This window comes from Vigna umbellata, chromosome 3, assembly GCF_029865625.1.
Source record: "Vigna umbellata cultivar VRB3 chromosome 3, Vumbellata_1.0, whole genome shotgun sequence".
NCBI lineage: Eukaryota > Viridiplantae > Streptophyta > Magnoliopsida > Fabales > Fabaceae > Vigna > Vigna umbellata.
The window spans coordinates 44,945,300-44,961,328 of record NC_142167.1 but is presented as its reverse complement, the minus strand read 5'-3'; the positions used below and the strand labels follow the sequence as shown (position 1 = coordinate 44,961,328).

Below are 16,029 nucleotides of genomic sequence, written 5' to 3'. Positions count from 1 at the left end.
TTAGACTAGTATAATTAGGTTTTTTAATTTAATTCAAAGCGTAATGGTTTTAGGATTTCACAATTATGACAAAATTAATATGCAAGTTATTTAGTTATACTTTCTTCTTTTGATGTGAATTCAATGGTATATTTATTTTCAACAATTATAATTTTGTGTTTTTTTATATAAAGATGAAATGACATGTAGAAAATGAAAAATAAAAAAATAAAGAAGATATAGATGAAGATGAATAAAGTTATCAGTTATTGTAAATTGCAATAACATACATTGTCATAACGATTTTAGGACAATGTTTTTACGTCGGTTTTTTTTGTTATACGAGCTTGATTTATAACTTTTAATTTTATAAAATTAAATTATTATATTTGTGAATATATTGATTTATAAAATAATATGTATTGAAATTAAATATTAATTTTATTTTCATAATTCACGTTATGTTGTAATAAAACATAATTTATTTTATAAAAGTATTTAATTCACCGTATGAGTTTGATTTTTTAATATTTTTACTTAAACAAAAATAGAACAAAAGCTTGTAATTAACTATGGATCTTATTTTAACTAATTCAAAATAGAGTTGGAAAATAATCTTGTTTTTTTTTTGTCACATTTTGTTCAGAAGAGTTTTCTTTTAAGCAAATATTGCACTGTAATTCAATTTAGTAATTCAAATTTTGAATGTGTCCATTTTTCACTAAAATGAACGTATTTTACTCAAATTATTTCTTTTTTTTTGGTCAGTTTGTCTAATTAACTATATATGAGTTGATAAATATAAAATTGCTTCTTATAATTGACTTGATTGTAATTTTATTTAAATAAATTATATTATAACAGTAGTATATGTTGAGATTGATGAAATTTATATAAAATTGAAGTCTTACAAATATAACACTTTTAATATTTATTTTTTAATAGAGATATCATTGTTTTGTTAACTATTTAAGTCATATATTAAGAATCAAGAAATATTGGGAAAAAAAATCTTAAATCTATTAACATGTACTAATGTGTGAGATGAATGGTGAAGTCAAAATTTATATTAATTATTATGTTATTATTTAGTAATACATACTTAATATACGTTTTCTTCTGAAAAAAAGTGATATTTCGTTTGTTAAATATCTTTTAATATATAAATTAACGTGTGATCTATGTAATAAATTTGGATTGTTTACTAATAATTAGTAATCAATTTTTTTATATTAAAAAAATATTTTTAATAATTTATCTTGTTTGTGTTAGAAATTTTATATCAATTAAAAATAAATCAATTTTGAATATTTATATATAAATATAAATCTTATTTTATAAATCAATTTTGTATAATTAAATTAAATTTAAAGTTAATTTTTTAAAATTATGAATTAGAGTTTATTCGAAGATTTGTATTTATTTAATAGGTTTAATCCTTTTCGACATCCCTATTTATGTACAAATAATTTTCTAAAGTGTATCAAAATGGTCCTTAATTTTGAAAATTGATATCAATTGAGTCCTTTCCGTTAAGTTGGCTGGACGGCGTTAAAAAAATTGATAAGTGGATGCTAAGATGACGAACGAACGCTCGTCCACGAACGAACGCTCGTCGACCACCGAACGAACGGTCGTCCAGTGTGGAACGAACGGTCGTCCAGCAGTAAGAGGTCGACGAGCGTTCATTTTCTGGTGGACGAGCGTTCGTTCGCTGGTGGACGAGCGTTCGTTCATCATCTCAGCATCCACTCATCAATTTTTTTAACGCCGTCCAGCCAACTTAACGGAAAGGACTCAATTGATATCAATTTTCAAAATTAGGGACCATTTTGATACACTTTAAAAAACGAGGAGCCAATTGAGACATTCTTACATAAATAGGGATGTCGAAAAGGATTAAACCTATTTAATATATCATTTCATTTATTATTGAACCATTATTAAATCATCAAATTTTATAAAACTGAATTAGACTTAAAACCATATTTTAATAATTTAGCAGGTAAGAATATATACATAAGCTAACATTGTATTTTGAACTTCTTTTGTAATTATTTTGAACTTCTTTTGTGTTTATATATTTTCATTCTTGAAATTTATATTATCATTCTTTTATAATTACAAGCTTATTATATTATCATTCTTGAAATTTAACAAGTTGTGTTACAATATAAGAAAGTCAATTTGCTTGAGCTTTTTCTAATGTGAATAACTCAATTTCGTAAGTTAAAAACATATTTAACTCTAAAAATAAAATAAGTTAAAAGTTTAAATGTAGAAAGTAAATTATTAATTAATCATAAGAAATTATATAAGATTTTGTAAAGAAAGAAAATCGGTGAGAAAAGGTTAGCTAGGTTACGGAGGTTATTTATTTATTTATTTAGAGAATAAAAGAAGGAAGGAAAACTGAGAGTGGGTTGTGTTTGGTGCAAAGAAGCGAAGCGAGGGAGTGCGAGAGAAGTAGAGAATGTTCAAGAAGGCGGTGGAGGCGAAATCTCACCAGAGGCTCTCTGGTGCGGACAGAAAGAAGCTCAGACGAAGCATTAAGGACAAATTCCAGAGGGTTTCTGATTCCGACTTAGACGCCTTGCTTCCTCCCAAGGTAAATCAAATTGTTCGCTTCTTCTCATTTCGATGATTTCGTTTAACACACACCAGTAATTAACAGAGTGATTGAGCAGGCAGAGATTGCAGTGGCCAAGTTTCAAAACCGTGTTCATGTGTATGCTGTGGAGGGAGGCTTTCCGATGTTCTTCGACGTTGATGGTCGCGGCTCTGACATTTTTCCAACAGGTTTTCTTTCGTTACCTTTTCTCAGAATTGCGAATTCGAATGATAAATTGAAACTACATTCAGAATGATTTGGCGCAGTTTATGCACTGTGGATTGTCCCTGAGCTGCTGCCTGCGTTCGTGCTCAAGGGTGGTGAGGTGTCCCGGTTTGTTATCGGAGGCGCAGACTTGATGTTCCCAGGTATAACGGTGCCTCCCGAAGGTCTTCCTTCGTTTCGAGCAGGGGAGCCTTGGGCCGTCAAAGTACCCGGAAATCCTGCTCCTATTGCAGTATGTAACATGCATTGCTTCATTGCAGTGGCTTGAGTTTAATTTCCTTGCACTCATTTCTTTTTTATACTTTCAACTAATCACAAACCAATCATGCTGGCTTTTAAGGTTGTTATTTGAACATGTTTTCTGTGTGGATGACACGGAACCTTTACATTGTTGGTTCATATACTATATACTATATACTATTTCCTGTACTGTATTTGTTTCTGTCATCAGCATTTTATAGGTTTACGTGTAAACTTAACCTTCGTTTATTCTCCTGAAGGTTGGGAGTACCACCATGAGCAGCGATGAAGCATTGAAAGCTGGATTGCGTGGAAAGGCGCTAAGAATAACTCATTACTATCGTGATTTGCTTTGGCAAGTATAGCTAGAGAGAGCCTGGTGAGCTTTTTGTTCAGTTCAACTATTAAACTGAATCAATCTCGTTCACTGGATTTTCAGGGAATCTCCCGAAGGCTGTTATGTGCCTAATGCAGGTTTTTTCGAAGATGTTGTGTTTGAGGATCCTTCTTCGTTACAAGCTTCTTGTGATTCCGATTCGACTGATGTTACTGGTGAGACATCAACTGATCAACAGAACAACCAAAAAAGTGACGAAGTGGTGGAATCTCTGGATGTGAATGAGTTACAACATGATTCCGCCTCTGGATTGATATCACCGGATGATGGTGAAAATGATGCTGCAACTGGAGTAACTGAAGGCATGGCCGATTTGAAGTTACCGGATACTGCGTCTGGTAATGACCCTAACGACCAACAGACTCTATCAACTGCAGATATAGATTCCCTGTTAGATAAGTGCCTTCTTCAAGCTTTGCACACAACAGTGAAGGACAAAGACCTTCCATTGCCTGGAAGCACTCTATGGTGAGTTTTTCTCTCTTTGCCTCTTGGTTTACAAAGTTGAACCATTTGAAATAGATTGGCCAAAAAATCTTGTAAACAAGGAATTTTAGTTGACAATTCGTTGTGGTTTATAAAAAGATAGTTCGCTCAGTAACAACACTGGCACCAAAATATGATCTATGTGGAGTACACTTTACATCATTAGAACTTTGGTAGTGATTTTTCAAGATCTCGATTTTTATACTGAGCAGGGGACATTTAAGTTAAACTTGAAAAATTAGCTCTGGACAGAAGTGTTGAAAAATTAAGTTCCAAATTCCTGTTTGAAAAGATTTCAGCTAAAGGTTGAAAATGTCGGTGTTTGAAAAATAAATTTTTTCAATTGACTCGAAAGAACTAACTTTTCATTCAAGCAAGTTATTGTCATCCGAGGTTCGCCGAAAATATTAGGTGATTATTCAAGTGCACTGCCATTAATATTGAACATTTTTTTTGTCTTAAATTTATTTCAGTTCATATTAAACATACATTTCTAGTGTGTATTGAATCGAGAAGTCAGCCTTACCTTAGTGATCTAATAATTATTTGTTTTTGGGCGTTGCAGGTCGAACCATGTATTACCATGTAGACCTTCAGGAATTACTTTGGATATCAAGAAATCTTCCTACAAAAAGTTATCTAAGTGGTTACAATCAAAATCCACCTCCGGCTTGGTTTGTCATCTACTGCTTTTTTTTTTTACTTGGATTTGTAGAATACTAGTAGAAACTTGCTGATATTTACAGGAAAGTATTTAAATTGTTATTTGAATCATAATATTAGAATCTATAATATGTTAAAATAGGTTCCTGCCAGAATACATTTCCCTAATGTTCTGTTCTGTGAGGATACACCTATAAATGAAGCATTCTGACACTTTGTGGCCTCCTTAGCACGTTAGATATGTAGCCTCCTTAGCACGTTAGATGTGTAGCCTCTTAGCATTTTAGATATGTAGGTCAAGGAACTATGGGAAATAAAGGTTGGACAACATTTTTATGCTTTAGATTTCGTTTCATGAAGGATTGGAATGGAGATAAGACTCATGGTGATAGGAGATTGGGACCAGAGTACCGTTAGTTCCATGTGCAAAAGATTAATTAGATGTTTATATAAGAATCAGTATTTAAAAATTCATTACCTTGAGAAAAGACCCGGGGATTTGAAATTCATAATTTTCTTGTGGGTTGTAACTTGCTGGCCTTTTTGAAGTGTTTGGTGAATGGATTGCTTTTAGAAGGGATCATTGATATAGCTGCTAGAATAAACTCAAGCAATGATTCTATATCAGGATGTTTCTTAGGCAGAGCTAGTTACATGTCTATTTTATGTAATACATCATGATCAAATGACATTTTCAATTTTTAATGCATTTTTCCTTTTAATAATTTGTCTTGTGCTGTTTCTTCATTGATATATTCTGCAATGCTGTTTCTGGATTCTTTCTTCACATGCATGCACATTTTGTACAGATATCAGTGAAAGAAGATAAACACAAAAAGGAAGTCATACTGTTTACAGTAAACCGAAAGCATGCCGATTATTCATCCTTTAAGCCTGAAAAAATACGAGTTGAGAAAAGTGAGCAGCCTAGTGTTCAGTCTGCTAATGAAGTTCGTACGTCCAAAACTCTTGAAGTGGCCGAAATCTACAAGCCAAGTGTACATGTTAATGCCATATTTTCAGCTGTAGGAGCTGACCCAGGGAAACTTTTTAGTGCTTCTGAAGCTACCGATATTGTCTTCACATATGTTGAAAAAGAAAATCTTGTTAAACCAACAAATAAATCCATTGTGATTCTTGATGCACTGTTATGTGATTCACTGTACAAGGGGGCTATTAAAAAAGGAACAACTTATCCTACAGAAATTCACAAGAAGGATTTAGGATCAACATTTGTGAGCCGTATGCAGCCTCACCATGTTGTAACCAGAGGGAATGAATCTGTAGTTCGTAAAGGTGCACTTAAAACGATTCAGTTATTGACAGAACGACGGCAAGGCAACAAGAAGGTAACCAAACTCTCGGGTATGGAAAGTTTTCTTATAGATGCTGAAGCATTGGCGTCAGAACTGCAGAAGAAGTTTGCATGCAGTACCTCTGTCGCAGAACTGCCAGGTACTTATTGGTTGCATTAAAATTACAAGTTTTATTTTGGTTTGTGCTTCATTATCATCAAGAAATATGGGATTTATGAGCATGAGTGTCTGTATTACTAAATGTTGCTTTCCTTTATTTATATCCAATCTCATATTGTGTTGTCTGATTAATATATCTGCATTCATATAGAATATATACTTTGGTTTTATCTTCTATAGTTGATGGAATGCTGACGAAACCTGAGATTATAAAACTACGTTTGTGGTCTCTTAGGTGGAAAGGATAAGGTATCAAAATCTTGAGATTATTTGCACTTCAAAATCTTGCATCCTTTGCGTAAGCAAAGTAACTACTGGGTGAATTGACTGCGAGTGTATATGTTTCCATGTTTCTTTAATCAAATTTTTGGTTTGAAATTTGAATTGGCATGGGGAATATGGTCAGAGTCTCACTCTTGCAACATCCATGGTTCTGCCTTGTGAACTATGACTGTAGTTTATTACATTGTGTATCTGAAATTCTAAGGCATTTGTTTGCTTTTAGGTAAAAAAGGGCATGAAGTTTTGGTTCAAGGAGGAGTTATCGATGACTTAGCTAGGCATTTGATTGAACAATATGGAGTTCCAAAGAGATACATTGAAGTTCTTGATAAAACCAAGAGATGAGCTACCTACGATGCTTTTATTTAACGCTGCTGGGAGTACTTTACTTGGATGCCTGTAGATGTATGTTCTGTATGTTTCGCACCCTGGTTTATTGGGTTGATTGAGATTAGTATAAATGGAGCGAGCAAAGAATAGAAATGGACAAAACACAAATGTTCTTTCCGATTCAAAAAATTGCTGTTTTCAAGTTTATTGTGAAACTCTGAATGGAGGATGCCACCATTCAGATCAACGAACTTGATCAGTCGAGCCAACATTCACATTGTTTTCACTCTTCGATCTGTAAGCTATAGACTGAACTCTCCCTGTGGTCTTTGAGATTGGTACTATACTCTTAACTTTATAAAACCTTCACTTTAGTCTCTAATTTTCTAAAACATCATTACTTTTTAGTCTCACAGGTTTTTCAACTCAATAAAGTTTAAAATAAATGATGTTTGTAAAGTTTGAGGCTAAAATAAGGTGATTTTGATTTTTTTTATCTTCAATGTAGTCTTTTTATAATTTTAGAAATTTGTAATTTTGATCTATTATTAATTTTACATGTTTTTCTCTTTTGTTTTCATAATTACATTACTTAAATTATTTTTTACATTAAATGTAGTTTTAAAACAATGACTTAAGTTTTATAGAAATGAAAAAAAATAAAAATAAAGAATAACTATAAACTAATGTCTTTCTAACAAAATGCAACTTTTCTTTTCCTTTAATTTCTTTCACACGGAAAAGTACTAACATCAAAACTCTAGTTTGGAAATAACCCAACATATGGCACGTTTGTCTATTATTATGTTTGGTTTCTTTATGAAGCCCGATAAGTTGAAAAAGATAAAATCCCTCATATTAAATTATAAAAGTGAGGTTCGAATTTTATGATTGTTACTTTTGAATATCTCTAACTACCATCTTTAATTCGAGGCTTAATTTCACATGATTATACATATAGATATGATAAATTGTTAATTTATAAAATGCATAGTGATTTTTTTTCTATTTTTTTAATTGGTCTTTGAGTATAATTATTTTCTATATATATATAGTCAACTTTCTTATAATAATTGTATTTTTTAATATTTCATACATGAAACAAACAGAAAAGATAAATTAAATATATTTTACAAATTTTGTTTTTTTTATGGTTTTTAATTATAATATTTAATAATAACTTCTATTATTTTATTAAATTTTAAAAAATACGAATACCTTGTGAGTCGTTCTCGCGAATCCAGAAACATCCTTTAATTTTAAAAAATACATATAGATACCCTTTCCCTCCAAATCCAGAAACGCTTACATCGTATAACGGTTTTTGAATCACCGCGAAACTCGTTTCTCCGATTGTGGAAGAAGATGGAGGAGTACTTGCAGTACATGAAAACTCTCCGCTCTCAAATGAATGGTACCTGCGAATCGGAATTCATTCAATGTTACTTCATTCATTTATTTATTTATTTTAATCGAACTGAAAATGGAAACTGAAATTGAATTAGATGTGGAGGATGAAGCGGCGAAGATTTCCGTCGAAGAAGAAATGCAACTGACAAACGTACGCACTTTGGAAAGCGACATTGAATCAGGTCACCACTTTCCTTCAATTGCCTGTGGAGCGTTCATGATGTTACTATTATTTTATTTAGAGTTTAGTTTTCTATGAAGTGATTAATCATCATTGATATAATTTATCATATTTATAATATAAGTTTGTAACAAGAGGAAAATGTAAAATTCATGCATAATGTGAGCTGAAGTAGCTATGCTCTGTAACTGTGCAGCAAAATCGGGAATTACGCAACTCAAGGAAGACACTGAGAAGATGAGGGCCGCAAAGGGCGAGATATGCTCGAAGATATTGGAAAAACAGAAAAGGATTGCCTCTTTGGAGTTTGACACAATCAAACTCTCCCAGGTCTAATTCAATTGGTTCCATAATATAAGTTTTGGCATCAGGATTTTATCATTTTAAAACTGACCTCTGCGGCTTAACTGTGAACGTGTTGGAACAGTTTTTATTTATTTATAGTTGAGCTACCTTTTCCCACTACAGTGTAGAGCGTGATATGTTCGTTGTTAATGTCATAGTTTCTAAGTATGCATTTATGGTAGGAAAAAAGTCAATAAAGTAAAATGAATCAAGTTTCTTTTCTAAATGAAAGTTTGTTTATGTATTAGCTAATTTACCGTATCGGAGATCCTTCATCAATTATAAATATGATTAAATTATATAATATAAGTTGTTCTTGGAACCGATTTGTCCCGCAAGGTATGACCGAGATGGATCCAGTCCTATATCTCAGACTTACCAATCATCATGGCCGAGATGTATCGAACCCATCTTGGCCTAAATGTATTAGGCTGAACATAATACATAAGTAGATTTATTTTAAAGTTGAGTTAAAATTCATTTTTTAAGATGATATTTGGGCCATTCAAAGCATATCTTAGTCAATTTTCAATTTTGTTTGACCTACCATTTCACCCGTTATAAAATCTCTTGAGTTCAAAAAAGCAAAACTCAAATGTGATAGCTATATATACTTGCAACAATAAAGTAGAATTAACTTTAGCTTCAAAGTTGTCTTTTTTAGTAAGTCTTTTCTTAGGATTGGTTACGTAGAATTTGGGCCTTATTTCTTGTTTTGGTAAAGTCTTGAGCTGTGTTCATGGTATTCTTATCCTTGACTCTCTACCAACAGACTTTGGAGCTTATTCAGCAAGAGAGAGTTGGGTTATCTTCCAAACTCTCAGAGAAGAGGTAACTGAAGATACTTAGGGAGTAATCTTACACATTCGATGCATAGTCATCTAAATTTTTTTAACCTTTCAGAGCATACTATAGCAAGGTTGCAGAGGACATGAATGCCAAATTACAGAAGCAACAGGTTGACTTTCATTATTATTATTCTTTGTTATTTCTCGGTGACCTTTGGGGGGTAGGCTCAATGCATGAAAGCAATTGAACAATTAGCAACAATGTTGGCATCAAAGGGGTTATTATGTTTGGGAAATAATTCCATTTGAAATACATATAAGCGTTCTGCGTGGAAGAACGGTTTCCTGTTTTTAACTCAATTACTCTCGTGAACAGTTAGTCTATAAATATTTAGTGCCATCAATCTCTCTCCCTCTGTCTCTCTATCTCTCTCTCACACATGAATGAATTCTATCATAGATCACCAAACCACCTTTATATGTGGTCCACGATGCACCCACACCTCAAAGCCCAACACGTCCAACCCCTTAATTTCCATATTGTGAGCAAAATGGCCGACATCCCAAACCCAATATGCCCAACACACTGATCTTAGCACTACTCGAAGGGAAAATGGACGGAAGTTATACAATAAAGAAGTCATGACATAAGGAATGAGTCGTGCCATTAAGAAACTCTTCCCTTTTGACCTCAATGACACTACCACTACTGCACCCTTTTTTATTCAAATTACCGCCGTTCTTAGCTATTGCATTAGTAAGAGAGAGGTCGGGTGAAGAGTCTTTATCATCAGTTCCAAAGAAATGTCTCTCGTCTCCACAATGGTGGATAAAAATGTGAATAGATCAATCAATAAAATGATCCGGCTAACAAGTTCTGTAAGGAATCAATAAATAAGAAGTTTACTAAATATTATGTTGAGCTGCATTGGAAATCACAAGAGTGCACCGCTATAATTTCAGTAGAAAATTTTTCACTTTTAATTCTTTAATTATTGCTGGTTAGCACTTTTCCTAATGAAATCTTCCCATAAATATCGTTTATTTAATTCAGATTTAATTTTCAAAAATATTGAGTCCCTTGATATTAGTTGATATTTTCTTATGTTCAAATCCGGAGGGATTACTTTTTATTCACTGAGTAAATCTATTTTCCAGGATACTTGTCCCATTATTCTATCCTGTTATCAGCCATGGTTTCATTTTCATGCTAGTTCTTTCATTCAGTTAGTTGCAACTTTGTACTGAAAAGAAGTATCTGACAGGAATGGGTCAGTAGTACCCGGAAGATTAGCAGGGAACTGCAAAAGCATGACTTGGTATGCCCTTTTTTATTCTTACAAATAACTATAAATTTATCAGGACTACTCGTATATGTCCAAAAGTTCCTGTGAAAACATATGCCTTGGCATATGGTATGATTTTGTTTTATAAATTATTGACTGAAAGGAAGAATAAAGCAAAGAAAACTTCATCCCATTCTTAGGTTTTATTGATTTAATTATTTGATCTATATAATTTTCTGATGTCTTGTCACTTTCTTTTTGAGTTTATACAGGCCACCGGAAAGGTTGTGGGGGAAATAAGTAAAGCTGAAGGCATGGATCTATACTTTAGTGTGGTGTTTGACACAACTTTTAACGAAAAAGGACTCTTAAACTCCACCAAAACTTTCAGGAGAAAAGGAGATAAACATGTTCAGATAACTCGACACAAATTTAATAGCAACACATGATCAAACCAATGTTCTTGTACTTTAAGATGCATTAGAGTTATGACTGTCTATCACATTGTTGGACTGGTTCTAAGATAGCATGGCTTGGTTTAATTTCTCAAATTGAGAACCAGTTGAATTTTGTTCAGCAGTTTAAGCTTAAACTCAAACCACCCCATGAATACCTACTTATACTAAATCAATAATGATCGGGATACCTTGGTTTTGTCAAGGCTGAACATTGAATCGGATGTTTATTATTATTATTTTTTTGTTATTAAAATAACGGGCATTTTACAATCCATTTTTTAAAACTAAATTTGATGTCCAAGCTTTCGTTTCATAATTTGCAGGAAAGACTGGTGCGACTTGTAACCTTTTGGTGGATAACTTGGTAGACCACTTCTTTCATTAATATTTACTACATGGAGTTGGAATCTGCTAATTTATCTTTGTTTGACAGGGGAGTGTTGCAAGGACCAATTTAATCAATGAATTGGATTCTGCTAAAGCACGGCTTGAGGAGATTCTTACTCTGAAAGCCAAGGTTCTTACCGAGAACACCAAGGTTAGTTATCTGCATCCGATTTAGGCTGTGAAGTATAAATTACTCAAGCTTTCGGTTGTTAAATTTGTTTTTGCTGAGTGCAGAATATTTAATTCATTTTAGAAACTAAAATTCAATTTTAAATTAAACAAATAATTTCAATAAGATTTAAATTCTCCTGGTCCCTCCCAATTTTTGAAAATACGTTCCAGAATAACCTTCCTTCTTTCTCTTTCCTTTTTCCATTCCGTTTTCTACAGCTTCTACACTTTTTCCATTCCAGCCATATTTTTTATAATAATACATGACTGAATATGTACATGGAACATCCCATTTACCGTGATTAAGGTTGAACCCTGGCGTTTTAAGCATACGCTAATATTCTAATTTATAATATTCTAATTTAAAATGATTCAGTGTCTTCGAAGTTTGATCTGCTGAATTTTTGGAAAATTGATCTCGTTTATACAAATGGATAGGCAAGGGCACTGTTTCCTACATACTCTTCAATTAAAATATTGAGAGTTGCAAACCAAAAAAATTTCTTCAATTTAGTCTTTATTTCTCCGGTTTATAACTGCCTTCTACATGAAAATTGTGGTTCATTCTATTTAAATGGTGTTTCATCTAATCATGGATCAAGTTCTCCTTAACTGAATTGATATTCTTTTTCTAGTTAGCAAAAGTTATTTTCCCAAAATTACCATTTTTCAAGTTTTAACAAAGTTAATTAGTTGCAGCCATTTTCCCCTTGATAAGTTTGTTAAAATAGTCGTTGATTGATTTTTACAAACATAGGGATGCAAAAAATGACCCTGAAGCGTAATTAGGGGTCTAAAGATATTCTAGGATTTCTTTTCCAACCTTTAGTTCTTTCAAGAAAATAAGAATAGGAAGATTTTGACTTTTAATATGGTATTATGCTCACATTTTCTGTATACTTTATTTGCTTCTTACTATTATGTCTTTTTTGTCTTCAGATAAAACTGGCTATCGAGGATGTGAAGTGCAGAGAAAATGAGTTTAAGGTCTGTTGTTATTGTGCAAGAATTATTGACAAATGTGTGATTATCATAATTTCCACTCCTAGGATGGTCAAGTGAAAAATGATTTCCATTTTATTTATAAGTTTTTCCCAATACATTCATTTATATAAGATCTTTGATTGGTAAGCTGTTTTCTTTTCTTCTCTTATTGAGACAGGTAATAAATTTGTGGCTTATTATCAACGATTTTGTAAATTATTTTATTTAATTCTAATGAACGAGCTACGCTAGCCGGAGCTGAAAGCAGCAGGTTTAACTGCTCTTGAAGAGGAATATAAAGCTCTTTTGTCAGACAAAGCTGGAGAAACTGAATACTTGCAATCTCTAGAGAATCAAGTTGAGAAACTTAAGGTAAGATAAGTTTAATCCACATAAATTGTTTACGAGGTACTTAAATAGTCATCTGGAAGAATCATGACTTCAAATAGAATAATCCAGTGACAATATCCAATACCATTATCTTAATTTCCCTTGCACTCATGGAGATGCGCCTCTGATTTTACAGGAGATTCGTCACGTGGTAAAATGTGCTTGTGGAGAGGAATACAACGTCGCTTTAAATAAGTAATATTTTAAGAGAACATGAAACTTGAGGAGGCTGTGAATTTAGTTGCTCACGTTGATCTTGATACGACTGTACATCATTTTGGAAAAGAAATTGACTGAATGGTTTATGATTGTATTTTCCTTGATATATTAATATGCAAAACTTTTGATTGATTTCTAGGCTGTTGTACTAGGGTTTACAGTCATTCAATCTAAAAAGAATGTTTGAGGGAAACAAATTCAATAGACAAGGCTGAGTAATCACAGTGCATGCAGAAGCAATCACTTAATATTCAGATTCACTGTAGGAGATGGATTTTGGAGGCATGATACTGCTTCTTGTGTTTTGACACGATATCAGCATGTACAGGAAACATGCACCAATAATGGAGCAACTTGTACTGAGACAAGACAACCCGCCCAATCGACATCACTAAAGTCTAAAAGAAAGATAGGCAGAAGATCGGGATGGAAAAATAATGTTAGAGAGAACCAAGTCAATATCACATGATGTGGACGGGGGAGTAATAGCCAAATGTAAATGCCATGAAGACTGCACAAACTGATAACCTGCTAATAAAAAAGGTGATATGAGGCCAAGAAATAAGTGACCATCAACTATCGGCACAATCAAAGATTAGAAAAAGAAGGAGATTGCCCTCCTAACCAAGGTGATTTGAGTTTGATACCTAACATCCACTTCTGGAGGGGTATCAGCAAATGAAGGAATTCTGAAGATCAGCCAAAAAATACATAAACTAATTAATTTCAACCATACAAAACTGCATATTTTTTGGTTAAATTTTATTTTTAGTCCTTTAATTTATTTTTATGTTTAGTTTGAACCTTTAAAATTTAAATAGTTTAGTTTAATCCGAATTAAACTTCGTAAGAATATTTTATTCAACAAGAAAACGTACATAACTTTTCCCAACAATGCAGCAAACACACTGAACCTAGAAAAGCAACATAAGCTGACCCATTTAAGCATTTTATGCATATATGTTGTCCTTTTTCTCTTGCTGGTCAATGGTATCAGAAAGAGCTATTCCTTTGGTCTCAGGCAAACAGACCAAAGTCAAACAGGATGACATTATAACTACTCCAAACACGCCATAAGAGAAATTTTCATTCTTCCTCCCCGCAGATATAAGAAATGGACTGAATATGTTACCAAACACAACAGCTTGCCTCACCAACGAGGTCGCGGTGTTCCGTACACTCGTGGGAAACACCTCTATGACATAAATGAGAAACACATTATAAGCAGTGACATCACAGAAAAATGCAATCAATGATATCCCCACTTTGGCCACTTTGATGCCATTGCTAACCACTGCACACAATATGCAGCATATCCCACTAGCTACTGAGAATGCAAGAATCGATGGCTTTCTTCTGCAGTTTTCCAAGAAGTATGTGGCCACACAAGAGGGTATTTCCATGAAGGCATTGAACACAACACCCCAGTAAATGTCGAATCCCAAGTTCCCCACGGCCAAAGGCATGCCAAAATACACCATGCCAATCCCAACACCAAGCACCATCATTGCCACCACCCGTTTGCCAACCCAACTTCTCTCAAACAACTCTGCTATTGATGAGTGCAGTTCCAAAATTGACTTTTGTTTAACAGCACGAACTCTTAGTAGGCCTGCAGTTAGATTAGAGCCATTTTCTACTGCAGAATCAGAAATTCCTGTAAGCATTGCCATGGCTTCTTGCTCTCGACCTTGCATCAGAAGCCACCTCGGAGACTCGGCAACAAAGAGGTAAGCAATTACAGAATAACAAACAGCAGGAACGGACGTCCACACGTAAAGAAATTTCCATGAGGAATTTCTGTTCAAGTAAGCTATTCCAGGCAAGGTCATATACCCCAAAGTGAAGCAGAAATATTCAACAACACCCACAGTAAACCTCCACTCTGTGCTCACTTTCTCCGTCAGTAACACCAGAACACACGTCCCAATGGAAGAACGCCAAAAGCCAATGAGGAACTTAAAACAGGAGTAGGTCCAAACATTGGTTGAGAAGACAGTGGTAGCAGAAGCTAAGGACATACAGAAACAGGAGAGAACAAGGAGGTTCTTTCTTCCGAGAGATGTGTCAGCCAAGGTGGCAAGAACAAAGGAACCAAGAAGGCAACCTAGGTAGAAGGAGGATTGGGGTAAACCTGTGATGAAGCTGCTGGCGCATTCAAGGCCAAACTGTGATACGATTGTCTTAGAAGAGGGTCCATCCCATGCCCATGATGACTTTGGGAGCTTACAGAGATCGGAATGTGATGTGCATGTTGTGGGGTCTGTGCAGTGCCAAGTGGGGTACTCGTCAGAGAAGATGGCGATGAAGGATTGCTGTGAATCGAAGTACATAGCGATGGACACAAGGATGCATTGAATCATCCCCGACCACCCAAATCTTCGCAAACCATTTTCTATCATTTCCTCCGAATACCGAATATTGTTTTCCTGCACAACAGAATCAGAGATTGTCAAAACTGGAACTGAATCCTCCATCTCTCTTGCTATTCCTCCAAGCTATGGTGGATGCGGAAGCTATATAGAAATGAGTGAAGGTGAAGTTGTGTTCGGGTACTCTCCAAAGAAGTTGGCCAACTTTCTCAATAGAAGTTCGCTGACTCAAGAGAAAGTGGCTAGAGAATAAGTAACTTCAGAGAAAAATGTCTTGCCAAGCAAGCGCAAAAACCGATGTATCATTATTATTGAAGACCAAAGCGAGCAAAGAGTATGAAAACATTTTT

General features: G+C 33.9%; 2 protein-coding genes and 1 pseudogene across 4 annotated transcripts; 2 read left to right on the top strand and 1 right to left on the bottom strand.

Moving 5' to 3' along the window:
* Positions 1 to 2,380: 2,380 nt before the first annotated feature.
* LOC124830586 (eukaryotic translation initiation factor SUI1 family protein) lies at positions 2,381 to 7,021 on the top strand. Of its 3 annotated transcripts, none has more exons than XM_047304349.2 (8): positions 2,381 to 2,587; positions 2,667 to 2,778; positions 2,857 to 3,047; positions 3,316 to 3,410; positions 3,495 to 3,920; positions 4,504 to 4,612; positions 5,411 to 6,056; positions 6,582 to 7,021. In XM_047304349.2, the coding sequence occupies exons 1-8, from the start codon at positions 2,453 to 2,455 to the stop codon at positions 6,701 to 6,703; spliced, it is 1,836 nt and encodes a 611-aa protein (XP_047160305.1). In that variant the 5' UTR covers positions 2,381 to 2,452; the 3' UTR covers positions 6,704 to 7,021. The 3 variants fall into 3 exon arrangements, with proteins under 3 accessions (XP_047160305.1, XP_047160307.1, XP_047160308.1); XM_047304351.1 differs by having other exon boundaries at positions 2,447 to 2,587; positions 2,654 to 2,778; XM_047304352.1 differs by lacking the exon at positions 2,381 to 2,587 and having other exon boundaries at positions 2,842 to 3,047.
* Positions 7,022 to 7,217: 196 nt separating this feature from the next.
* Positions 7,218 to 13,445, top strand: LOC124830595 (tropomyosin). The gene is made up of 12 exons (XM_088110528.1): positions 7,218 to 8,102; positions 8,194 to 8,280; positions 8,476 to 8,609; positions 9,397 to 9,455; positions 9,528 to 9,582; positions 10,678 to 10,731; positions 10,971 to 11,010; positions 11,480 to 11,520; positions 11,590 to 11,694; positions 12,654 to 12,701; positions 12,951 to 13,070; positions 13,225 to 13,445. The coding sequence occupies exons 1-12, from the start codon at positions 8,054 to 8,056 to the stop codon at positions 13,285 to 13,287; spliced, it is 855 nt and encodes a 284-aa protein (XP_087966654.1). The 5' UTR covers positions 7,218 to 8,053; the 3' UTR covers positions 13,288 to 13,445.
* Positions 13,446 to 14,104: 659 nt separating this feature from the next.
* Positions 14,105 to 15,922, bottom strand: LOC124830597 (organic cation/carnitine transporter 3 pseudogene; annotated as a pseudogene).
* Positions 15,923 to 16,029: the final 107 nt, after the last annotated feature.